This window comes from Halichoerus grypus, chromosome 9, assembly GCF_964656455.1.
Source record: "Halichoerus grypus chromosome 9, mHalGry1.hap1.1, whole genome shotgun sequence".
Lineage (NCBI taxonomy): Eukaryota > Metazoa > Chordata > Mammalia > Carnivora > Phocidae > Halichoerus > Halichoerus grypus.
In genome coordinates, this window is record NC_135720.1 from 107,560,677 (window position 1) to 107,584,894 (window position 24,218).

Genomic DNA, 24,218 nt, shown 5'->3' on the forward strand with positions numbered 1-24,218 from the left:
TCATGCCCCGGGAAGCCACACGCCTGCTGCCCCCTGTCCTGCTGGTGCTCCTGGCCTCAGGTGATGAGGAGGGCAGAGGGAGGGAACGGGGCAAGAGGAGGGGGAGATGGCCAGGTGAGGCGGGCGTGAAGGGGGCAATGCAGAGGGAGGGCCGGGGCAGGCTGGGCTGTGGCCAGAGGCCTCTGGGTCTGGGGCACATTTTGAGGAGCGAGGCGCCCACCTGCCAGCCCCGCAGTATCTGAGGAATGGTTCTCTGCCATGAGAGCGTATTTTCAGGCTCGTGGGAACAGAAGCCAGAGTCGCTGCCTCAGCTGGAAGGGAAGTCAGTCTCCGTGAAATGCCCGTACCAGTCCCAGCAAGCCTCAAAACCGGTGAAAGTCTGGTGCAGGCAGGTATCAGCACGGACCTGTACCCTGTTAACCACCTCCCTCAGGCTCCCGGGGGTGCCCTGGAAGCCTCGAAACTCCATTCAGGATAACATCAGATGGGGCTACTTCATCATCACCATGACCGAGCTCAGGGTAGAAGACTCTGGATCTTATTCATGTGGAATCTACAAATCCCCCAGGATCTTTGTTCATAGAAACATCCGTCTGGTGGTATCTCAGTCGTCCTAAATCACAAGATGTTAGAGCTAGGAAGGACTCTGAAATAATTGTCTTCAGTGCTCTTATAGCCAAAAACCGGTGCCCCTTGCCCAAGGTCACTGCTGGTTAAGGGCAGATCACGCACCAGAACTCAGACCTCTTGGCTCACTTGGTTCTTCCTTTCCCACCACATGCGTTTCTCTGAACATTTTTGTTGTTACTAACAAGACTCATCCATTGATTTGTAATGACTCTAAGGCCTCCTCAGGTTTGAGCAAGACTGGCTGATTGGGCTATTCCTGGGCATCCCGATGCCTGGCCCTAATCCCTAACCCTTAACCTTCTCTAGAAGGGTTGTGCTTGAGTTGCAGGTGACTGGGTGGGTTAAGAAATGTGGACAGACAGGAGACAGCCAGCTAGTGAGGCAGACACGGGACTTTGGGGGCGAGACAGGGAGTGGCCAAGGGCTCAGAGAGCCTGGGTCTTCACCTTGGACCTGCTCCTTAGAGTCGAGAGACCTTAAGCCTCAGGTGGGAAGCCGGGCGGTACTCCTGACTGAGGCCCTGGGTGTTTTTCCTGAAAAACCTCAGACTTGCAAAGGCCCCTGTGGTTCCCTATGATGGCCAGGGCTTGAATGGCGTCTTCCCAGACCCCAGCCCAGCTGCCAAGCCTGCTCAGCCATTCGGTGAGCTGGGCACCCAGAGGACCTTGGTCAGCTGCTTGGTCAGTCACCACCCAAGCCATGGCTCACTGTCCACTCCATGGAGGGCAGGGGCTGCACTCCGGAAGGGGAATCAAACACCCTAAGACTATCCTGTGCTGGATCCTCCACAGCGCCCCCTCTGACCCCTGCACCCAAGGCGGACACATAAGTGAACAGTTAAGATGGTGGGTGGTAGGTGGCCTAATGGAAGCCTGTTGGATGGCGGCCCAGTGAAGGGAGGGACAAGGCTCCTGGAGAAAGCAGTGGTATGGATTCTCCTGGAGGACTCCCCAGAGGAGGTGATACCACTTGGGCCTTATGAGTGAGCAGGAATTGATCCAGAAGAGACAAAAGTGGGGGGAGGTGTGAGGGACGCATTATAGGTTGAGAGTGCATGACATGGTCAAGAACAATGAAAGCAGAAAAGACTGTGCAATAGATCCGATATACCAGTGACCATGGGATCCTAACCTAAAGACACTTGCACTGGAGCACTTGATTGTGAGGGAAATCCCACACCACACAGAGTAACACCTCCATTCGTTTGCAGGGCATATGGTGCTTCTCAGAGTCCCCACTTGGCCCAGGGCCGTATGTGGGCTCCTCCTTCCCAGGGCCAAGGGTTAGAAGTGGGGAGGCTGGAGTGTGGGGCAAACACATGGGAGTGCTCCCCTCATTGTCATCTCTTACAGCTTCAGCCCTGCCTACCACCAGGAGCACCCCCAGTGGGACCAGAGCCTGGACCCCTGCCACCAGCCCTGTCACTGACAGGTACTGTCACCTCCCTCCCCGTCTTCTCCGCCCTCCACTTTCTCCCACCCACGGCCAACTGTGCCAAATGCCTCCAGCTACCATGTCTCCACTGCTACCTGGCTCTCAAGGGATGAAATGGGAGTCAAACCGTTTGCATTAGGTCACTTCGCCTCTTTAAACCTCAGTTTTCTCATCTGCAGAATGGGGCCAATGACATCCTCACCTTACAGAAGGGTAGCTTGCCTTTGGCACTATTGACATTTGGTCTGAGGGGTGTCCTGTGCACTGTAGGATATTTGGCAGCATCCCTGGCCCCTACCCATTAGACAGCAACAGCGCAAACCTCCCCCAGACCATCCAGTTGTGACAACCAAACCCAAGTGTCTCCAGACATTGCCAAGTTTGCATTGGGGGACACAAGCACCCCCAGTTGGCAACCACCGAGTGGCTGTGAGGATGAGGTGGGATTGGGTCTGGCCCAATGCCAGGCACGTGACCAGTGCCGCCTCATTTGCCTCTCCCCTCTTCCAGCCCTTCTCTGTCCCAAAGCCGCAGGGGTCCTGGGGAAGGGCGCACTCTGTAGTTCCTACAAACCCATGGCCTGATTTCTTCTCTCCCCTTGCCTGATGGTTCCAGCGACCCAGCCCCTGGGACTGACCCAACAGCTGTTTTTCTTCCGGCCTCCATCCTCCCCTGCCTTCTCCCCATCCACCATCACTGCGATGGGACCCCAGGGCTCTCACAAACCCTGGTTCCTTGCTTCAAGGCGTTATACCCAGAAACTAGGTGGTGCTGGCCATGGAGCAGAGAGGTGTAGAGTTGCCGCCTCCCGGGCTTAGGGCTTCGACCCTTGACACGCCAGACACCTTCCCTGGGAGCCTGCTGTGGTGTAAGGAAGCCTACCTTAGTGCTCTGCCTCTGACTTAAGACGGGTACTCTTCAAAGGCTTTTATTATTTGGCAGCGCTGTTGGTCACAGGACACCAGTATTCTGAGAGCTGAACGCATCTCATGGGCAGGGGTGAGGAACCGGGACCAAGAATAGTTAAGAGCAGGATGTGGGAGGGGTGAGTACAGACCCTGCAACAAGGACCCAGGGGCAAGTCAGGGGACAGCAGCCAGAAAGGGAAAAGGAGCAAACACATCCCCGTTTCACAGAGGACGAAACAAGCCCAGGCGTGGCTGGACGTGCACGGCTTCCAGGGCAGAGCCCTTGACCATGGGGCTGCCTCCTGGCCAGCTCAGCAGGAGTCTGTCATGGCCACCCGCATGGGGAGAGGGATGGCTTCTGGGCAGAAGGTTGGCTCCCACTTTCCTCACCTGGCTGGTCGTTGCTTGTTCCAAAGCCCCCAGGGCAACTGGCAGCTCATCGTTCCCAGCTCGATGGTGGCTGTCCTGCTGCCGCTGGTGCTCACCCTCCTCATGACCCTGTACTTCAGGAAAGCCCGCAGAAGCGCCAGGAAAGGTAAACCCCAGTGCTGGCTCTGGGCAGACCACCCAGGGCTTAGCCATGATGTCACCATGCCCGCGAGCCTGAAGCGAAGGCTTCTCATGCCCAGTTTACCAACAAGGAAACTGAGGCCTCTGAGGTGAAGTGGTCAGGATCCCTGGGTTCTCTTGCTTTGTCAGAGAAGCAGGCGGGATCATTCTCTTCAGAATCAAGGTCAGTACCCTCCAAGCCTCATTTGCCTAAACCCGGGAATTCTAGTGTCCATTTGGGAGCATATATTTTGCCATCTTCTTATAGCTAAGGATTTTTAAACAAATTTATCTAAAAACCTTTCTGGTCAACAGTATTGTTTTTTAATTGTCACTATTGTTTTAAAAATTTGTCTTCCTAAAAGCATTAAAGGACTTTTTAATCTCCCACGTTGCAAGGTTTTAGCATTAATCACATGTAAAATCACCAGCATTTTGTGCAAGACTTATCAGATTAGTTCCTTTTGATGATGCCTGCCTTGTTTTTTGTTGTTTGGTTTGTTTAGGACATATGTGCTGCGTATTTATTAACCATATAATCCAGTGTGATGTGTCTGTTGACAAGATTGAGATGTGGAGGCAGGTCAGCACTATGTTGGACTTCAGTGATTTTAATTTTTCGTGCTATAAAAATCCTAAATAGTAATGGGTTGTAAAATTGTATACACATATTTTTCAAACTGTGCTATGTATAGTCAATTTAGTGGGTCACAATACTATTTTCATAAAATAAAATAGAAAAGCAAAATGTCACAGTGGCTTGCACATTGGAAGGATAAATATTTTTTCATTTGACTTTTATTTTAGGAGAGAGAGAGAGAGAGTGTGTGTGTATGAGTGTGTGTGTTTGTATATGTGGGAGTAAGATAAAATGTTTCTCATTGTGGTTCCTGGTCCAAAATTTTGAAAGGCATTATAGACAACTTCACCAGCAAATAGATTATACTTAAATGGATGTTTAAATTTGGAACTTTCAGTGACTGGAATTGATTCAGCTTTCCCAGTTTTATGCAAATTAGCTGCATGCCGCCAGTCTGATTTGCTCCTTGGCACCAACGTCTGATCCCTGGACACCGCTCTGTGCTGGCCACCAGTGAACTCCCCGGGGCCGGGTAGGATTTCCAGACCCAGCCCTGGTCCCTCAGCCCAGTGGGGACCTCCAGCACCCCTGCCTTCCCAGGGGAACGGGACCTAGGGAGAGGACCCTGCCCCAAACTGGACTCTTTTCTTCGTAGGTGAGGACAAATCACACCACATCTATAACAACATCTCAGCCCAGAAAGAGCAGAGCACTGTGCATAGGAAGGATCCCTCACCAGGGCAGAGGCGATCTCAGCTTTCCTGGGTATCTTGTTTGTCAGTGTTGTTGTTGTTGTTTTCAGCTTCCCAGCTTGTATTTACTTGTAGTTTCTGTTCACTCTGGACCTGGGCTCACTCGTGACTCCTTACGCTCCTGTTGCCTCATCAGCATGCACCCTTGGCCCCATCCTTCCCAATTCAAACCCCTTAGAAAGAAAAAGAAGTTGACTGCCCCAGCTTTTGATCTTCACCCCCACAGGAGTCAACTGTTAATGGGGAGTCCATCTCATGGTGTGGCTGCCACCAGTCCAGTCAGCTAGGGGGACGGGGGTCCCATGGTAAAAACATGGCTCCCGAGGTGCTCTCTCATCAGGAGCTGGGGACCGGGACGTTGCCGTTGGGTAGGTCTGTCTTGTCTAAAGACCTAAGGCTCTTGAAATCACAGAATCGCAGGATTGGGAGGATCTAAAGTCATCTGGTTCAACCTTCTGTAATGCTGGAATCAACTCTACAAATGGCATCCCTACCAAGTGCTCTTCTAGATCAATGGTCTTCAAACTTGAGTGTGCATACAAATCACCTGGAGAACTTGTTCAAACAGAATTTCCTGGGCCCCACCCCCAGAGACTGCCTTCATAGATCTTAGGTGGAGCCCGAGATTTTAATCAAACTGCCAGGGGATGCTGGTGCTATTGGGCCATGGATCACACCCTGTGTCCTCTTCCTTAGCCTATTCTTAAACATCTTCAGTGATGGCGACTCTGCTGCCTTTAGCCATTCCCGGAGGCTCTGCAGAGTCCATACTCTGTTCCACACCTTATCCCTGTCTCTGTCCTCCACCCAGCTCTGGGCAGGCCCGGGGGCCACTGACCACTCCCAGCTATGATCTGTACAATGAACGTCTGTCTTCTTTGATTCCCAGGGCTCCAATCGACAGATGGGCTCTGATGAGGACACTGGGGCCATCTGCTATGCCTCACTTACCCACCTGAACCAATTTGGCTCTGAGGACACCATCTATGTCAACACCCAGCCCAACCTGAAGCCCATGCCTGACCCCCTTCTGACTGTAGAATATGCCAGCATTGCTGGAACCAGACCCCAGCCCTCCAAGTTGACTGTCCTGGACAGGGAGCTCAAGAGCTAAAGACAAACTTCATTGGGCAGTGAGCACTTAGCAAATACCTGTGAGGCACAGGGCTGCTTTACCAGAGATGGGGGGCACTTCAGTGTGGCAAAGATGGTCCCAAAGCAGCAAAAGGTCATCCCTTCCTACAAGGAAGATGAGGAGGAAGGAGGAAAGGGAAGTCCTTATCACTCCAGAAGGGAGAAGCTTTGAGTGATGGGCAGGCTCTGGGGCCTATAGAAGGGGTTTCTAGACACCTGCCTGCTCCCCTTCCCAGGGAGCAATTAGATAGGGTCTGGACCCCAGTGCCTTCGAGTGACCCAATCTTCTCCCCACTCTGTGACCCTCACTTCCTTCTTGACCAGGGGCTGTGAAATCCTGACACACGGTGCAAGTTCCTTTTTGGTGACACTACTCATGACAGCCAGGGCTGCTCTCTCAGGGCCGCTAAGCCTGGCTAGAAAGTTCTATCTCTCCACCCTAGCTCCTCCTCTCCTTCCTGACCTCCTGATTTGATTCTCACAAATGACCTTGACAGGACGTGGGCAGTGCCTGCCTCTCAGGGGTCCCACCTAACCCTTGGCCTTGCCGGTCAAGGTGGGGCATGGGAGCTTCCTTCCCCATGGTGGCCCCTGCAGCTCCACCAGAACTGATCTGGGTTCCTCTGCCTTCCATGGAAACTATCATCTACTCAGCTAGCTGCATCTCAAGCAGAGTGGGCTGAGGGCTACCTCCTGTTTTGCCCTAGTACACTTGCACAGGGCCCTTATGGAGACAGAGCCCCCTTTTCTTAGGTGCCCCCAAGGAGTGACTCTGAACTGTGGAAACTCCAGGCCATGGGGGTGGAGGGTGGCGTCCTGCCACGTCATGGGAAAGAATGCTTGAATTGCCGATTCATCACTTCTCAAAGGTAACATTTAAAGATCATCGGATCCAATTGCCAGTGAGTCCAACTGCAAAATCCCAGTGAGTCATGCAGTGTTTGCCTCAGTCTCTCCGAGGACAGGGAATTCACCGCCTCTTGCTCAAGCAGCTTGTTTGTGAATGTTTTTTGTCATTCACAGTGAAACATCAGATTGACTCCAGGGTGGGACCTGAGGGTCAGGTTGCTTCATGGCCAGAAAGGGAGAGGGGTTGGAGAGGAGAAGGGTGGGTGGTCTGAGGTCTGGCAGGCTGGGGTACGAGGACAAGGTCTTCCTCAGGGAGGAAGGCGAGGTAAGTGTTTGTCACTTGTGACATCCCAGGCTCCCTGTGCCGAGGATGTGGTTCTATCCCCAGTCTGTGGCTGCATGGGGACACTCAGGAACAACCCCGAATTGAAGGAGGTGGAGAGCAGGGTGCTCTGAGCATCACCTTAGCTCCTCGGGTCCCTGCCCTGCCCTTCCAGCTCCCCAGATCTGACTGTTAGAGGCTGGGCAACTGCTCTACCCTGACCTCCCACCCTACCCGGCCTTGCTCTGAGAAAGTCATTGGAACTGACCTATGGACTCATTTGACCTCCGGTCCTCCATGGTTCTAGGCTCCTGACAGTGCCTCTTGGTCTATATTTTAGTCTATATACCCACTGAGGGAGCCCATCTTCACCATGGTCTTCTCAACTCAGGTTTCCTGGCTACAGCACCATGAGCCATCCCAGGGGTCAGGTTCCTCATGAACTGTCCAAACCCAAAGGATTTACTCAGACTAGAGCACCTGGAGTTATAGTCATTACACAGTACTTATAGGGGTCTGCTGACTGCCAGCCACTGCTTAGGGCTGGGGATACCCTGAGTGATTAAGGCTAGTAAGCCAACAATTACGGAGTGCTTCTTATGGGTCACATTCCTCTACATACATTAATGGCTCAAACATCCCCATAAAGTAAGTACTCTCCCATCATTTTAAAGATGGAGAAAATTGAGGCACACCCACGTTAAGTAATTTCCCAAAGTCTTAACTCTTGAAAGAGGTTAAGTAGTTGTTCCCCAAATTATTTCCTCCTGAGAACATAGCTAGATGATTACAGTCCAGCCTTTCTTGCAGGTAGAGGTGGCCGAGTGACTGGGTTCTGGAAGTTATAGTTTGCCCCCTCCAGGCCTGGCCCATAAAACCTCTTATGCAGTCATCAGTGATCTCTCCCTCCTCTCATTTGTCAGCCAGATGCCATGGTGAAATAAAAGTTCTTAATGTAAACTCTAAATCCTACCACAGCTTCCCAACAGTCAAAAATTTGGCTTGCCTTGTCTTTCCTAACTGCTACTGCCTCTTCTCCTGCCTGAGCTTCTTTCTCCCAGGAATCCTTACTGGATTGCTCAAAACAAGTCCCTTTTCCTTCCTACTGAGGCAGTCATGTGCCTAACAAATACACAAGCCGGACTTGGTGAGGGTCCTGTCTTTCAAGGAGCTTCATTCAAGGAAACCCAGGCTGACACCAACAAAAAGTCATCAAAACAATCTGAAACTTTACTCTGTCCTTCAAGGAAACACATGAGTCCACATTTATCTTGCTGTCAATAGCTGGCAGCTACCATCTGGCTCACCGCTCCTCCCCAGTCAATCTCTCCTCGACCCAGTTCTTCCCGATTCTTTAATAGTTTGCCCACCCACTGGTGGTCATTAATGTCTTCACTGAAGGAATCATGTCTCTTCAACCAAACAGTCAAAAGTCAACAAGCTGGGCCTGAGCTGGGGAGAAGAATGGATCCTCCATATCTCTCTGGTCCCTGCTATTTTAGGTCTTATCTTCTAGGCTGAGATATTTGAGTTTGTGGGGATGGTTTGGCGATGTGGGGTGGGAGGGTGAGTGACAGCAGGTTCTGCTACATGATTGGAGGGCAGAAGAAGGGGATAGCAAGCTGAAGCTTACTGAAGCTAGTGAAGTATCTAGATTCACTTCCCAATGCTACACAAAACTTGTGTTTTAAGAGACATTAATAAGTGTCACATGAAAATAATCCATGCTAGTAATATATTTTCTCCAAACATTTTAATGTAAGGAAAAGTAAGTTATGCTTATCACAAGTTGCAAGAGTTAACTCGTAGAAACTCTTTTAATATCCAATAATGGAAGGCTGATTAAAGAACTTATGCTATATTCACACCAAGGAATATTATGTAGATATCGGTTGAAATGGAAAGATGTTCTAGATATATTAAATGAAAAATGCAAGCCACAAAATGATATGTCTAGCATGAGCTCCTTTATGTTTGTGTTTCTGTGTGTGACCATAGCAAAAAGGCTAGATGAACAAACACAAAAATATCAGTAGCAATGATCTCTGGGGAATGGGTTAGAGGAATGGAGGAAAATTCCATTCAGTAAGATTAGGAGGCCTGGCTCTGGAGCCACATTACTTGGATCTAAACAGGATCTTCCACCTGTGCTAGCTGTGTGGCCTCGGGCAAGTTATTTAACTTCTCTGGATCTCAGGTACTTGGAACAATAATATTGTCTACCTCACACATAATGACAAAACACATGAGAGGTGTTTAGAACAATGCCTAGCACATAGTAAGCACTCAATAAATGCTTGTGTGTTTTGAGTGGTAGAATTGTGAACAACTTTTACCCCTTTTTAGAGTGCATTTTTATATATTTTTCACATAAAAGTTAATTGAATACTTTTTAAAAAAGATTTCTAAAATGCTGAACACATTGTTATTATAATAGAAATAATCTCCCTTTGAATCTGTGCCCTACATAAGTGTGGCAGGTGATCCTGGGGAGACATTGCCTATGCTTTGCAAGTGTGATGCTTCAACTGCATAAGAAGTATTTACCAAGTAACTGTTGACATCATTGATGTATGTCATCTAGTTAGTAAGTGTTGTCTTATCTTGCTGTAATTTTGACACTAGGTCTTTAAAAATTATCTGATTTTTCTATATTGTGATTATAAAAATTCTGTTTGGAATGTTTCGGAAAATTGTGAAAGTTTGCAGCAACTAATTTGTGTTTAGGACTGTTTTTGGTTTCTACTCTAACCCTGGCACAAATGATAACTCCAGAGCTCCTGTGGATGTCTCAAAATTTAGAGTACTTTTAAAAGGGTTTCATGGTAAGATAATGTCAGGAAGGGCTGATCTAGCTGCACACTGGTCTCAGGGTTTATTTCCTTGTTGATCCCCGATTGCCCAACATTCTCTGGGTGTAGAGGGAAGGACTTGTGACCTGGCTCAGGCCAGGGCATGACAGGGAGACAGTGCCACCATGTGAGGTCCCCTCAATGTTGGGGGTGGGAATCAGCCCCTCTCTGGAAGAACTGTTTCTTTCTTTTCTTTTTTTCTTCTTTTTTTTTTGGGGGGGGGGACCCTTTTCTTTCTTTTCATTAGACTACATTTTCCAATAATCCTCTTTTGTTTTTAGGGCATATGCTTCTGGCCATGGCAAGACCAATCTTCAGTTGGCAGATCTCTGTGGTCCAAGCCTGGGCCCCCATTTGCACCCTGGTGGGCATCCTGACTTCTCAACTCACACTCAGAACAGAAGCTCAAATGTGCCTTTCTGGCTGAAATGACCAGAAATGTCCCAAACCTTCTCTGATGACTCATTTGAGGGTCTCCCTTCACTCCCTTGAACCCAGAATATTGGCTTAAAATCCCACCAATACAGATTTACAATATCAGCATCACTTCCACATCTGGGAAGAAAGGTGGTGCTTCCTTTATTTATAGCACCTTCCTAGCACCTACACGGTGCCTGGCGTATGGTAGGAGCTTGGAAAATAGTTGGGATAAGCGAATGTGCCCCTGGGAAGAGGGTCCCAGGCTCTCCCATTCCCTCTATAAAAGTGAAAGGAACGCCCAGTAGGCGGTAGGTAGTTACAGACCAAGTTCCCTTCCGGGAACAGGTGGGCACACACAGAAGGGTTCAATTGCTGATCATATTAACAGGGTTCCCACAGAGGAGTGGGCAAGGATGAGAGGACCACCAAGGGATGGTGATGCATCCAAAGACAGGGAGCTGTGAACGTCCCCACTTGAAAGAGCAGAAGAGAGAATTATGTTACTGGAGCCAAGCAAGAGCTGGAGCTGTGGAGGAGGGACCACCAATCAGAGCTGTGGCTACAGAGGAAAGCAGCCGAAGAGGTTCCCTATGCTTCTGCCTCAGGTAATGACTTGTGTCAGGTGTCGTGCCTGGGTCCCTGCCTCCCAGCTCCTGTGTTCTTGTCTAGATCTTCCGTTTGGGCCTGCCATCCTGCAGCCCATCAGCTGCTGCCTGCCAGTGACCTAAAACAATCCCAGCACATGCACATGCACCCCGCAGTCCCTGGGAGGTGTCCTGCCCTGAAGAGGGGAGGTACTGACCCTGGACAGTTGAGGTCCTCAACTAAGAAAATATCAGACATTAAGAATGGGAGACCGGCCTCAGCTGGAAGTATCAGAGAGTGATGGATGGTCCAAATACAAAGAAAGGCGGAGAAAGAAGATCAAGTGTGAGAGAGGTCAGAAGTGAGAGAGAGGTTGGGACTTGACTCCAGGAAGGTGAGAACAAGTAAAAGCAGGACAGGACTGAGGAGGGAACTGGGAAAGGGAAGTCAAAGTGGCTGCTTATCAGCAAGTGGTATCTGTGAGCTCTGATGTTTGTGGTTGGTGGCTCTCGCCAAGAGTGTGGTGAACACCACCAGTTACTCTCTCCAGCCCACTTCTCAGGCAGGGCTGGGCAGGGGCTTTCCCAGTTTGGGCCAATGGTGTTCCCTGAAAGAGTTTGAGTTGTTCCAGCTTTCAGAGGCCCGTTCCCATGTCAGCTGTCCCTACCCCACCTATCCCCTAGCCCAGCCCAAGTGTTGCTTCTGGCCATGGTCCTAACCGGAACCCGGTGCTTCCCCTGCCACTCAGGTGGCTTGAGTAAAGCTGAGAGGCTAATGGCAGGTCTGAAAGATGGTGAGGATGCTCACATATGACAGTCTTGATTTATCCCTAGGGAAGGCGGGGGGGGGGGGGAGTAGGAGGGTGTGTTTGAGGAGAGTGATCATTAGAAGAGCTGCTAGAGGGAGTTCACTAGGGAACCTCCAGGCATTTTAAAAGGGATAGTCCAGCAGCTGTGAAGTCTCAGCTGATGAGAGACATCAAGAATGTTTCATATGTCCAGCCATGCTTCTGGTCTAGGACTTCCCCAACAACAGTCTCCATTATATCCAGGGACACTGAGGCTCTGAGAGACCTGAGTTCTCTAGCATAGTGACTGGCACAGACATGGTGGTTGAATGAATGCACGCATCAGTGAATGATGGGGTTCAGAGGTAAAGATAAAGGGAAAAAGATCTCTGTGCCCAAATTTGAGGGGGCAGGTATCTTTAAACACAGATTTAGCCCCGTGTGTGGGAGTGGGGTGATTGCAAAATGTTCCTGCGCTCAGATGTGAGGATCAGGAAATTGAACCACAAATTAGCACGAGCTGAAAGATGAGAGCATTTGATATGCATGTGCTGCGAGGAATCAGTAAAGACTTCTTGATATCTGCCCTTTGCTATGAGGTTTACAGGAATAAAAAGAGCCTTTCCTCAGGTAGGAAGGAAGTGGGAAGAAAAGGTCAGAATGGCACATAAATGGGCCAGAAAGTAAGATTCGTGAGACTTCGGAGTTCTGCTTTTGTCTAAGATATAGAAAGCTAGACACATTTAAAATAGCACCCAAATCATACTTAGGTGTAGGCATACCTACATAGACATTTAACAAAATGTGTGCAAGACTTGTATGCTGAAAACCACAAAGCACATTGGTGAGAGAAACCATAGAATAAATAAATAAATGAAGGGTAAGATTGTGTCCATGCATTGGAAGACTCAGTAGTGCTAAGATGCCTAGTTCCCTCAAAATTGAGCTATAGATTCAATGGAATCCCAATCAAAGGCCTGGCAGGCAATTTTTTTGGGGTGGTGGTGGTGGTGGTGGTGGTGGTGTGTGTGTGTGTGTGTAATGAATTGACAAGCTGATTCTGAAATTTATGTGGGAAAGTAACTAGAACAGCCAATGCCAGTTCTTTTTGAAAAAGAGCAACGTAGTTGGATTACTCACACTGTCTGATTTCAGAACTTGTTATAAAGCTACAATGAGTGGTCCAGTGGTGTGGTGCTGGTGTAAAGAGACATTTAGGTCAATGGAAGAGAATGGACAGTCAAGTAATAGACCTAGCTGTCAATCGATTTTTGACAAAAAGACCAGGCCACTTCAATGCAGAAAGGATAGTTTTCTCAGTAAACTATGCTGGTACAATTGGATATCCAGAGGCAAACAAACAAACTACAAATCATATCTCACAGCACAAGCAAAAATTAACTGAAAATGTATCGTAGACCAAAATGTAGAATCTAACTCTATAAAACTTCTAACAGAAAATATTGGAGAAAATCTTTGTGCCTTTGAGGTAGGAAAAATACTCTTAGGACACAAAAAGCACAAATCATAAATGAAAAATCAGTACATTTGACTTCATCAGGATTAAAGTCTTCTACTCTTTAAAAAACACTATTAAGGGAAAGATAGAACAACTTACAGACTGGAAGACAACATTTTCAGATCATATCTCTGAGAAAGGACTTGTATCCAGAATATATAAAGAATTCTTACAACTCAATAATGATGGTAATAATAATCAATGATAAAAAATAGACAAAGATGTGGACTCATACTTTGCCAAAAAGAGGTATATAGGTGGCAAGTAAACAATGAAAAATGTTCAACATGGTAAGTTATTATGAAAATAGAATTAAAAGAATAATGAGATACTGTCACAAACTTATTAGAATGGCTTTGCCAAACCCTGCCAATATCAAGTTTTGACTAGGATGCAAAAATGATACAGCTATTTTTCAACACAGTGTGGCAGCTTTTATCAAGCTATCCAGGGCGCCTGGGTGGCTCAGTTGGTTAAGCGACTGCCTTCAGCTCAGGTCATGATCCTGGAGTCCCGGGATTGAGTCCCACATCGGGCTCCCTGCTCAGCAGGAAGTCTGCTTCTCCCTCTGACGCTCCCCCCTCTCATGCTCTCTCTGTCTCTATCTCATTCTCTCTCTCAAATAAATAAATAAAATCTTTAAAAAAAAAAAAAAAAAAAAAAAAAAGCTATCCAGCACTACCACTCTTAAGATTTTAGCCAAGGGAAATGAACCGTATGATCACACAAAATATACGTACATGAATGTTTATGGTGGCCTTTTCCATAATTGCCCCCACCTGGAAACCACTCAAATGTTCATCAGCTGGTGAATGGATAAAGTATGTGTGGTTCAGCTATGCAATGACATATATTCAGCAATAACAAGAAATGAATTACTGAGAAGTGTAACTTCATGCGTGCTGAATATATGTTGATAAGTGAAAGAAACCAAACTCAGGGCTACATACCATATGGTTCCGGGAATAGGACATTCTAGAAAGGGCAGGAAGCTGTAGGAACAGAAGGAAGATCAGTGGTTGCCAGGACCTGAGTTGGAGAGGAAGAGATTGGCTAACAGGGGCATGAGGGAGCTTTTTTGGGGGGCTGATAGAAGTGTTCTGTATTTTGCTTGTGGCAGTTGTTACAGAGATATATGAGTTTGTCAAAATTCATAGAAGTAGACACCCAATGGGGTGAATTTTTGTGTATGTAAATGATATGCCAATAATCCTGGGTTTATAAAAAGACCATAGAAGGGTACCTATAGAGTGATTTTCAGGTGGCCTCAGACCCTTCTTTTCCTGAGCCATTAGGTCAAGACTGGGCATTTGATTTCTAAGTGAAGGACTGTCTTATGTTTATCATTCACTCCCATGTCCAAGCACATTCCCTGCACATATGGTAGATGCACAGTACATAAGGGTAAAGTGAATAAAAACAAATCAGTGAGCTCTTGCAAGGAACCAAAGTAGACTCTGATAATCTGTGGGTCCCTGTGGGCTCTTTCAGCTTCTCCAGTTACTTCCCCCAGCATGACCCGACTTCTGCCCCTGGGAATGACCCACCTCCCCCACCCCATCCCTGATTCACCACCGAGCCATTTCATACTTTGCCTTTGCCCATGCAAGTCCCTGTGCCTGGATCACCCTTCAAGGGCCCGCACCTGTGGGGAAAGCACCCCCCCCCCGGAACTCCAGCAAAGGTCACGTCCTGTGTTGTCCCATAGGTGTGTGCGTGCACAAAATAATGTCCGTGTGAGCATGTGCACACAGGAGGCATCCAGCTGTGCAAGGGAGGATAAACTTGGGCAGGAGATTGCAGGTGGAAGAGAAAATTCTCCCTCTCGTGGAGAGCCCATCTTCCCCTCCCCTGCTAACTAGGATAATAGTACTAGTTAGGCTCTATTCTAAAGCACTTTGCCTGTGGAAGTCCATGTTACCCTCCCAATAACTCTACACACTATTATTCTTCCCATTTTATAGATGTAAGAACTGAGACACAGAGAGGTTATGGATGGGTGGTTGCACACACAGGAATTGAGGAAGGAGGGACTTGAAGTCTGACGCTGCCACACTATAGGGATGCTGGCCTGGAGGGAAGGACTAAGAGGGGCTGGTTGAGGGTCCAGCAGTTCCCTATCCCTTGTAAGGCCGGAACCAGAGTGTGGCAGGTGCTGTGAGTGGGTGAGTGGCAGCAGGAGGGTCTGAACACAGCAGTGAGGACTGTGCCTTGGACACTGACCAGCCCCAGCCATTCGGGGTCACTCTGGCCGGCAGGGGCAGTAGGGCGGGCTGGCCTCTCAGAGGTCTGGGATCCCCAGCCTCTGGCTGCTGGGAGGCAGTGGCTGGCTCCTCCTCTCCCTTCCTCCCCACCCCCCCCCACAACCCCTCCCTAAATCATAAAGCCAGACCCCAGTCCTGACTATTTCTCAATCCCCAGGAGCCTAGTTCCTGTGGGCAGCACTTGACGTGCCTGAAGCCTCTCTTTTCTGCAATTCAAGGGAAAGACGAGATCTTGCACAAGGTACCCTGTGTCTGCCCTCCACCAGGGAAGGCAGGCATGGAGCCTCTCTGGCTGCTCATCCTGCTCGCCATCACAGGTAGGACCCCGTCCCTCTGCTGCCCCTGCCGTCTCTCTGTCCCCTCCTTGAGTATATGGCGGGCAGGTGGGTGGGGAGCACTGGGCTGAACTATAAAGGCGGTTAAAATCCGCAGCATGTTCTGCACCCCTCTTTTCCCCACCCGCCCCACATTCTTTATGTGCTTTATGTGCTTTATGTGCTCTCCCTCCCTCCCCCGTGTGAGAGCCCACTGTCAGACTTTTCATACAGGTGGAAGTATAAGGGGCTGGTGGATTCTGGCCACATGGAAAAGGAAGGAATTCTGATAGTGACATCTCAGGCACTAGCTAGCAGTTGGGGGAAGTTTTGGGGGGCATGGGTAAGAGCCCCTAAAATTATGAACCGCTAGGCCCAGAGGGATGGCAATGTGGGAGGGAAGAAAGAGGGAAGAAACCCACAACCAAGCATGTGCATCTTCGGGGTGCCTCTTCTGCTGATGTGAAGGTCCTCTTGTCCTCTGCCCTGGAAGGGAGTTAAGGGGGCTGAAGATTTCTGTCACTGAGTTGGAGGGCTGACACCCCAGACTCTTGCACACAACTACCTCCTTTTATTGGGGGAAGGTGCCTCTTGTTCCCCTAGAGCAATAGGCAAGCCTGGTGAGAGGAGAGGCTGTTCCAGCGGAGCCCTGCTCCTGAGGCTTCTTAGCTAGGAGTGGAGTGGGGGGAAGACCGGGGGCTGCCTGGAAGCAGAGGGATGGACAGGGTGACAAGTGGAAGGAGCACTGCTTCCTAAAGGCAGGCCACCCACTCCCTGATCTTGTCTTCCAAGTTTCTGTCACCATATGGTTGAAGACAGGGTAAGGGAGGACCAAGAGAGGGGAAGTTGAGGCAGGGGGCTCCAGGTGATTCTTCTGCAGCTTCTGCCCTGGCAATAGACTGTGCTCTAAGCCTGTCTCCCCTGCCCCAAGAAAGGTCCCCAAAATAGCAGCCTCATGTCTCCCCCAAAATAGCTCTGAGATGAGTCTCTCCTGAAAGGGGAACAAAGCCACAGAAATAGGGAAGCCGGGAGCCAAAGGTCAGAAGGAGAAGATGCAGAGCCGGTGCGGGCGTGGGCAGCTGCAGAGTAAGCATGAATGGCCAGGGCCGGGAGATGGTATCCAGCCCAGGCTGAGGGGCCACTGGCCCTGCTCTCTTGAGATGGAGAGGGTCCCATATGATAGGGAGAAAATGTGTGGAATAGAACTGGAGGGAACTTCAAGACCAATGTCTCTGGAAATAGGCCCAGAGATGGTCAGTTACTTCTTTAAAAATGCCCAGCAAGTCCAACGGTGTTAAAGCCAGACCTAGGACCTGGGTGTCACGGTGGGCTGTGCACCTTCTCCCAACTTAAATAAGAACCTGAGCTCCTTAAGGGCAAGATTTCGATCTCTTTGGTCATTGCATACAGTGGGCGCTCGAGAAACATTTGGTAAATGAACAAAGAGTGAAGGAACATCTCCTCCCCAGAGCTGTCCGGAGCCCACAACATGACGGTGTTCCAGGGCATGGCAGGCCGGTCCCTGCAGGTCTCCTGCCCCTACAACTCCTTGAAGCACTGGGGAAGACGCAAAGCCTGGTGCCGCCAGCTGGATGAAGGGGGCCCGTGCCAGCGGGTCGTTAGCACCCACCGCTCATGGATGCTGTCCTTCCTAACAAGGCGGAATGGGAGCACAGCCATCGTGGACGACGCCCTGGGTGGCACTCTCACCATCACGCTGCGGAACCTTCAGGCCCATGACGCTGGCCTCTACCAGTGCCAGAGTCTGTACAGGGATGAGGCCGACACCCTCAGGAGGGTCCTGGTGGAGGTGCTGGCTGGTGAGTGCGTGGCGGACTGCACCGCTGGCCCATCCCTGGGCTGGGACCAGGTCCCCGATGTCTGGGAACACCCACCATGCGGCTCTTGCCCTCCCACTCAGGGCCACAGTGGATGGCTGTGTGGGTTGCTCACTGCACATGGGGGCCACACTCCAGCCCTGGCGCCCCTCTCCAGGCTGCGCTCCCTGGGGCAGGACCGCATCCCTGGCAGGAAGGGTCCTGGCCTCTAATTTGCACAAGGCACCGAATGAGCTGGCTATGGTCCTGCCTCCCCAAACAGCTTTATCCATTTGGCATCCAGTTAGGATGTGAACACCTAAAGCGGCCCTTAAGGAGTAGGAAGAGGTTCATTTGCTCCCTCACCCAATTACCCAAAGGACCTGCCAATATAAAGTAAGCGCCAACCTGGTGCAGAAAACAGCCCGAGGAAGGGGCACTGCTTGTGACCCCGGGTGATGTGCTTGCCTCTCTGGGCCTCCATGTCCTCATCTTTAAATGGAGATGATGATGTTTGTCCTGCTGCCCCCACAGGGCTCCTGTGAGGCGCCCATGAGGTGACAGGGTTAAAAGTGCTTGGGGGTAAGTGACAGCCCACGCCCCAGCCTCCCGCTGCTGAGCTGACCTGGGGTCCTCAGTCCAGGCTTGCCAGGCAGCGGGGTCCTCCCCACCCCTGAGCTTGGCACAGGGAAGCCCTCCAGGGAAGCCTTCTGCCTGTGTCTCCAGAACACCGTGTGTCCCCAAGGAGAAGAAATCTGGCGGTACAGTCCCCTTTCTGACTTCCCCCTTGCCCACCTCCTCCCCCACAACATGGCCCCTTATGGTGGAAATGAGCCATTTGTCTAAGGTCTAAGGTGGGGAGCGGAGGGGAAACGGGTTGCCCTAGACCCAAACCCCACGTCCATCACTCTGTTACATGGTAGGAAGGGGGAGAATTGGGTGAAGAGACACAAATTTTCAGCCCTATCAGGGTCTAGGCCTCAGCCAACTCCCAAGGGGGTGGCAGGAAAATAATATAAAGTAATAATAATAATAATAATCCATAGCTGGTGTAGACAGCCTGACAGTTCACGCAGAACTTTCAAATACATCCATTCATGCACCTGACCTTCCCAAAGACCCTGTGTAATGGGAGGGTGGGAGTTACCGAGCTCTGATGAGGTGCTAAGCACTATACAAGATGCTCTCCCTGAATCCTGCAACACTACTATAAAGGAGGTGTTTCTATTCGACCCACTTTCCAGGTGAGGAGACTGAGGCTCAGAGAGGCTAATGACCCGATCTGCTCTGGGCCAGAGCCCAGGGGGCCTCACCACACCCAGATGGGTTCTCCCCACTGCAGCCGGCTGCCTCAAGGAGGAGGGGCTAGAGGCTCACAGGCTCTGTTTTCCACAGACCCCCTTGATCACTTGGACCCTGGAGAGCTCTGGATCCCCGAAGAGTCCAAAGGCTTCAAGGACATCCATGTGGAGCCCAGCATCGCCAGGTATAGAGACGGGTCTCTGCTAAGGTCTCTGGGCAGACTTCCGCCGTGCAGAGCCTGGGCATGGGATGGAGGCTGGGGTCCTAGAACTAACTACAAATTTGAAGACAATTAAAGCATGAAAGGGCCTGGAGATGATTTGTCTGAACACAACCTCCAACCACCACTGTGTGTTGGTATGGCCATGCCAGTTGTTAAAATATTGAAATTCTCTTTTTTTATACATAACTGCTGCTCCAAGCCTGCTGAATGCCCAGCCTCCCCTTCCTCCCCTGGCAGCCCTTTGACAGCCCACAGTTTAACAACAATACAAGTTTAAGTACAAGACTGGGACCCCCAGCAGATACCTGCTCCTTTGGTAGGACCAGAATCAGCTCTGATTGGTTCATGCCTGTATACTGGTGTTGAAATATTGTTAATGTAACCACAGTGTACACATGTGCACCCCCCCCCCCACTATACCATCATGCACAGCAGGTAATTGCTCAGCAAGGGAAGTGTTTAAATGTGCTCAGCAGGTAGATCCTGATTACAGGCTCCCCCAAGCCCACAAAGCCTCATCCCAGGGATGGTGCTGGGTGGGGAGCTATTCTAGGCCCCTGAGAGCTCCCAGTGTCTCCCTGTTCCTTCTCCGAGGGCAGACTTCAGTGTGCGGGCCACCCCAAGGCCTCCCTCATGTCCTCCTTGTGTCTCCAAGGAGTCTCTCCAAAGAGGACATGCCCTTCCCACCCACTTCCATCCTTCTCCTCCTGGCCTGCATCTTTCTCAGCAAGTTTCTAGCAGCCAGTGCCCTCTGGGCTATGGCCTGGCGTGGGCAGAAACTGGGGACACCCCCGGCCAGTGAGCTGGACTGTGGCCACGACCCAGGTTACCAGCTCCAGACCCTAACAGGTGAGCATGAGGAGCACAGCAGTGGCTGGGGGTGGACGGGGCAGGGGTGGCAAGGTGGAGCTCAGAGGGGCCATGTGAGCATCGGTCGGTTGCAGAGCGGAGAGACACATGAGAGAAGAGGACCCCTGATGGGACGAGGCCCAGGAGAGGCCTGCTGGAACCACCCCAGCCTGCACACTGGCCCCTCGGCCACCAAGACTCCTGGTTCTGCTTTGGCAAAAGGCCAGCCTGCCCATTCTCTGCTTCCCCTGGTCCTGGAAACAGAAGGGTGTGTGTGGGGGGGGGGGAGGGGGAGAACATTTGTCAACTTCTATACACTGGGCATTAAATACTCTCCCAAATAAATCCAAGACTTCATGTTTAATCGGATGGTTTGGGGCTTTGCGAAGGCCTCTCTCTTGCTCCAGGGCTAGGAGAATGAATTTGGCCGAGGATGAGATAAAAGTTCTGACCCCTCGGGGCCTCAGGCCTTAGGCTACTGCATCCCGCCATTCTCAAAGGCTCCACACCACCCATCTTTGTCTTCTTCTCGCTCCCTTCCCTAGATCTAATTACTGAATCCTGCCTCCTCCTCTGGGATTTCTCTAGCACCCAGTCTGGCTCCCCTCTCCTCCACTTGCCTCCTGCCCCTCAGGAGGATTATTCTAGGATTATTGCTGCCCACCCTTGCCCCAGTCCATCTCCCAGCTGACTCATCCACTCCCTTCCCCAGAGCTTTGCTTTCCTCCTGTTACTTCCTCTACAGGCAAACAGCCACAGTTTCTTATATAGTGCAGCATACCAGAGCCGGGAACAACTGCTCTGAGCCTCTCACTACACAGAAGGGAAACTGAGGCTCAAAAGGGAATGACGTCACCCCAAGTCCCCAGCAGAGCCTGGAAGTGCAAATTTCGCTTGGTGTTCAAGTTGCCCTTCCCTCTAGCTCAAGCCTGCTCATTTATTCGTTTATTTATTCAACAGATATTTTCTGTGCCGGATACCATTCTAGGCGCCCAAGACACAACAGTGAACAAAATGGGCCAAGATTCCTGCCCACACAGAGCCACAGACTAGTGGGAGGGGAGGGAGACAGACACAATAAATAAGTCAGCCAGATGGTGTGTTAAAAGATAAAGAGCTGAGGGGGAGCCTGGGTGGTTCAGTCGGTTAGGCGTCTGCCTTCGGCTCAGGCCATGATCTCAGGGTCCTGGGATCGAGCCCCGCATCGGGCTCCCTGCTCTGCAGGAAGCCTGCTACTCCCTCTGCCTGCCCCTCCCCCTGCTTGTGCTCTCTCTCTCTCTCTCTGACAAAATAAATAAAATCTAAAAAAAAAGATAAAGTGCTGAGGAGCAAATGACTAGGCAGACTGGGAGTGCAGAAGGGACAGGATGATGTCATGCTAGAGGGCATCAGAAGGAACCGCTGGAGAAGCCCTGGGAGGAGGTGAGGAAGTGAACCACGAGGATATCGGGACCCGAGGACTGGGGCAGAGGGACAGCCAGGGCGGCTCAGGAACTTCATCTCTCCCCCGAGCACAACACACCACCGCAGCCACGAGTGAGAGGGAGGGGATGGAGATTTGCCCAGGGAGGCCTGCAGGAAGAGGAGGAAATGAGTCATTCCCATCCTTGGCCTTGGCAAGGTGGAAGCCCAGGAGCCCCTGTGGCCAGGGCTTTGCCCCCTACCATGGGCGTGGGCTCCTGGGGTTTGGAGTCCTCGTGTCCAGCCTCACAACTACACATCACTCCCCGGAGCCAGCCCAGCCAAGCCCTGCCCACTCCCCACAGAGGCTGTTGCGCTGGCCCTGTCCCCAGCTCCGGGATGCTGGTCCAGGCTATGTGTCCCAGGTCCTTGGACTCAGCGGCACGTCAAGCTTCCTCATCAGGTTCTGGGCCCCGTCTCCTTCCCACAGACCTGAGGTACAGTCTAGCAGCCAGGAGTGAGCCTGTCCACCTGCTAGCACCAAGGCCGACAAGATGGCAGGGGACGGTCCCCTGTGTGCGTCACTGGAGAGTGCCTGCTGCTTGCCTGCTCTTGAGAGCTTGGCCTTTTGTCTTTCTTCCTCTGCCACATTTTGACGTCCCCTCAGGGTTTGGATCGCCACTGGGATCCCCTGCCTTGGACTCTCTGGGGTGCACACGGGACTGAAGGGGGTCAGGTAATTTAGCTCCAAATTTGCCTCCTACGCAGAAACCTGAAGCAAGTTCCTTAACCCCTCTGAACCTCACCTATTAAAAAACAAAAGAAACAAACAAACAAATCAACCCTGTTTTTGCTGGGGTTTTGTGGGGTTGAAAGAAATACCATTAGTGAAAGTCCCAGGCCAGATGTTTGGTGCAGAGCAGGTCCCAGATGAACACTGGCTTCCTTCCTCTTCTCTAATGCCCACAATCTGACACCTCCCTGAGGCCTGGTCACCTCTGTCCTGCAAAGGTGTAGACTGTACCTGTTTTAGACACTTGGTTACATATTGAGGACAGGTCTCCTCTTCACGGCCCATTAGTGTAATAGCTTTCTCGTAAGGAAATCGAAGAAAACCTGATGCATATTGGCAGGACAGATATAAGCACTTTCATGTCACCCATGAGGCTTACCCACCTGTCCAGTTTGCCCAACACTTCGCCAGTGTAGCACCAAAAGTCTCATGTCCCCAGGAAAACTCACAGCACCAGGCAGACGGGACAGCTGGTCACCCTCTCACCACTTCCAGCTTCACACACTGTCCAGCTTTCTCGGGCTCCTGTTCGCAGTCCCCATTGGTAGCTCCCTTGCTCCTGAAGGAAGGAGAGAGGCAGAGGGAGAGGGAAGGAGGAGAGAAAGGGGGGGAGAGGAAGGAAGGAGGGTGGTTTCTTTAGCCCCTTTCTAGGTGTGATGTCTAGGTCAGGGGCAGCTTGCCCCTTTCAGCCATCCCCACCTTGCCTGCCCTTGTCTTTCTGAACACCACTGTCCCAGGTCAGGAGGTTTATCGCCCACATTTGGTGCAGGGTCCCCAAACCCCAGTTTTCAACAGGGCAACGTGAATGGGGGCCATATGTTTTCTGTGCCGGCAGTGGGCTTGTGTCACAGGAGAGGAACCTCCAAAGATGAGGCTTGGAATTTATATACAGCATCAGCCCATCTCCCTCTCTTGGGAGAGAGACACCTTTACTCTGGAAGGTAAACAGCTCTTCTCGAGGGAGGGGGTAGATCTGTCTAAGCAAGTCCCTCTGGAGCTGATACACTCTCTCTAGCATTCAAGGCATGTTTGCTATTCAATCACGCTAGAACAAAGCTCGATCAGTGCCCAGACCATGCAGAAATGTAAAAATATCCGTGGAGAATTGTCTCCCAACAGACAGGCTAGGATATTCTTGAAACAAATATAATATGCTATAAGAAATGTCTGGAGAATAAGAAACCTTGTAAATTGAAAATACTAAGGAAATAAACACAATAATAGAAGGGATGGAAGGAAAAGATGAGGGTGTCTTCTCGAGATCAGAACAAAACGGACAAAAAGATGGAAAACAAGAGAGGAAAGATAGGAAAATGAGATGAATCCATGAGGTTCAGTATCCAACTAGTTAAGGAGTTCCAGAAAACGGGGGAAGAGGAAATGGGGCGTCATTATCAAAGGATGGATGCGGTTGCCAGAACTGGAGAACATGGGTGCACGCTGCCAAGTCTCGAGAGCACCGGGCACAGTGAATGAAGGCGGGTGCCATCCAGGGCACCTCGGAGTGGGGCCTCCTGCTGTGAGGTCGTGCAGCAGGACCGGACAGTCTCCTGAGAGCTCAGGCCTGTGTGCTCATTACAGACTATAGAACCAGAATAACACTCCACCTTCCTCCTTCACACCTCTGCATCCTCCGATTTGATCTTTGGAAGACCCTGAGGATTCTCTTCCCTCTCTCTCTATTGCTTTCCAGTTACTGGGATCCTCCTCCCACCTCATTCCTTAACCGGGCCCCAAGAGCCTGGGTTCTGCCTGTCCTTGGGCCTTCTCACCCTGCCTCGCCCACCCCTACCGACCCTCATGGTCAAGTTCCCAAGCACTGAACCAACCAGGCTTCGGAAGGGCGCCTTATCCCCACCCACAGAGGGGCCCCCAGTGCCTGCCTCCCTCTCCATGGCCTCCGAGAGCCCCACGTGACTGTCTGAGGCAGATGT

General features: G+C 50.8%; 2 protein-coding genes across 4 annotated transcripts; both read left to right on the plus strand.

The window, feature by feature from the left end:
* The first annotated feature begins 186 nt into the window (after nt 1-186).
* TREM2 (triggering receptor expressed on myeloid cells 2) lies at nt 187-24,202 on the plus strand. 3 transcript variants are annotated; one of them, XM_078055354.1, is made up of 15 exons: nt 187-392; nt 1,983-2,061; nt 3,389-3,507; nt 4,499-4,633; nt 4,757-4,866; nt 5,743-5,986; nt 6,741-6,856; nt 9,631-9,745; nt 10,292-10,374; nt 10,819-11,035; nt 15,743-15,902; nt 17,369-17,719; nt 19,112-19,202; nt 19,897-20,090; nt 23,978-24,202. In XM_078055354.1, the coding sequence occupies exons 10-15, from the start codon at nt 10,928-10,930 to the stop codon at nt 24,199-24,201; spliced, it is 1,128 nt and encodes a 375-aa protein (XP_077911480.1). In that variant the 5' UTR covers nt 187-392; nt 1,983-2,061; nt 3,389-3,507; nt 4,499-4,633; nt 4,757-4,866; nt 5,743-5,986; nt 6,741-6,856; nt 9,631-9,745; nt 10,292-10,374; nt 10,819-10,927; the 3' UTR covers nt 24,202. The 3 variants fall into 3 exon arrangements, with proteins under 3 accessions (XP_077911480.1, XP_077911479.1, XP_035942802.1); XM_078055353.1 differs by lacking the exons at nt 5,743-5,986; nt 6,741-6,856; nt 9,631-9,745 and having other exon boundaries at nt 187-388; XM_036086909.2 differs by lacking the exons at nt 187-392; nt 1,983-2,061; nt 3,389-3,507; ... (2 more) ...; nt 5,743-5,986; nt 23,978-24,202 and adding an exon at nt 20,186-20,435.
* On the plus strand, nt 246-5,967 carry LOC144378928 (natural cytotoxicity triggering receptor 2-like). The gene is made up of 2 exons (XM_078054358.1): nt 246-521; nt 5,743-5,967. The coding sequence occupies exons 1-2, from the start codon at nt 246-248 to the stop codon at nt 5,965-5,967; spliced, it is 501 nt and encodes a 166-aa protein (XP_077910484.1).
* Nucleotides 24,203-24,218: the final 16 nt, after the last annotated feature.

Excerpts from the sequence above, each read along its gene's own strand:
- LOC144378928 (XM_078054358.1), top strand. The coding sequence starts at position 246 with ATGGTTCTCTGCCATGAGAGCGTATTTTCAGGCTCGTGGGAACAGAAG. Across the intron at positions 522-5,742 it reads TCACCATGACCGAGCTCAGG|GGCTCCAATCGACAGATGGG; the intron begins GTAGAAGACTCT and ends TTTGATTCCCAG.
- TREM2 (XM_078055354.1), top strand. The coding sequence starts at position 10,928 with ATGTTACTGGAGCCAAGCAAGAGCTGGAGCTGTGGAGGAGGGACCACC. Across the intron at positions 11,036-15,742 it reads TCCCTATGCTTCTGCCTCAG|GAGCCTAGTTCCTGTGGGCA; the intron begins GTAATGACTTGT and ends CTCAATCCCCAG. Across the intron at positions 17,720-19,111 it reads CCTGGTGGAGGTGCTGGCTG|ACCCCCTTGATCACTTGGAC; the intron begins GTGAGTGCGTGG and ends TGTTTTCCACAG.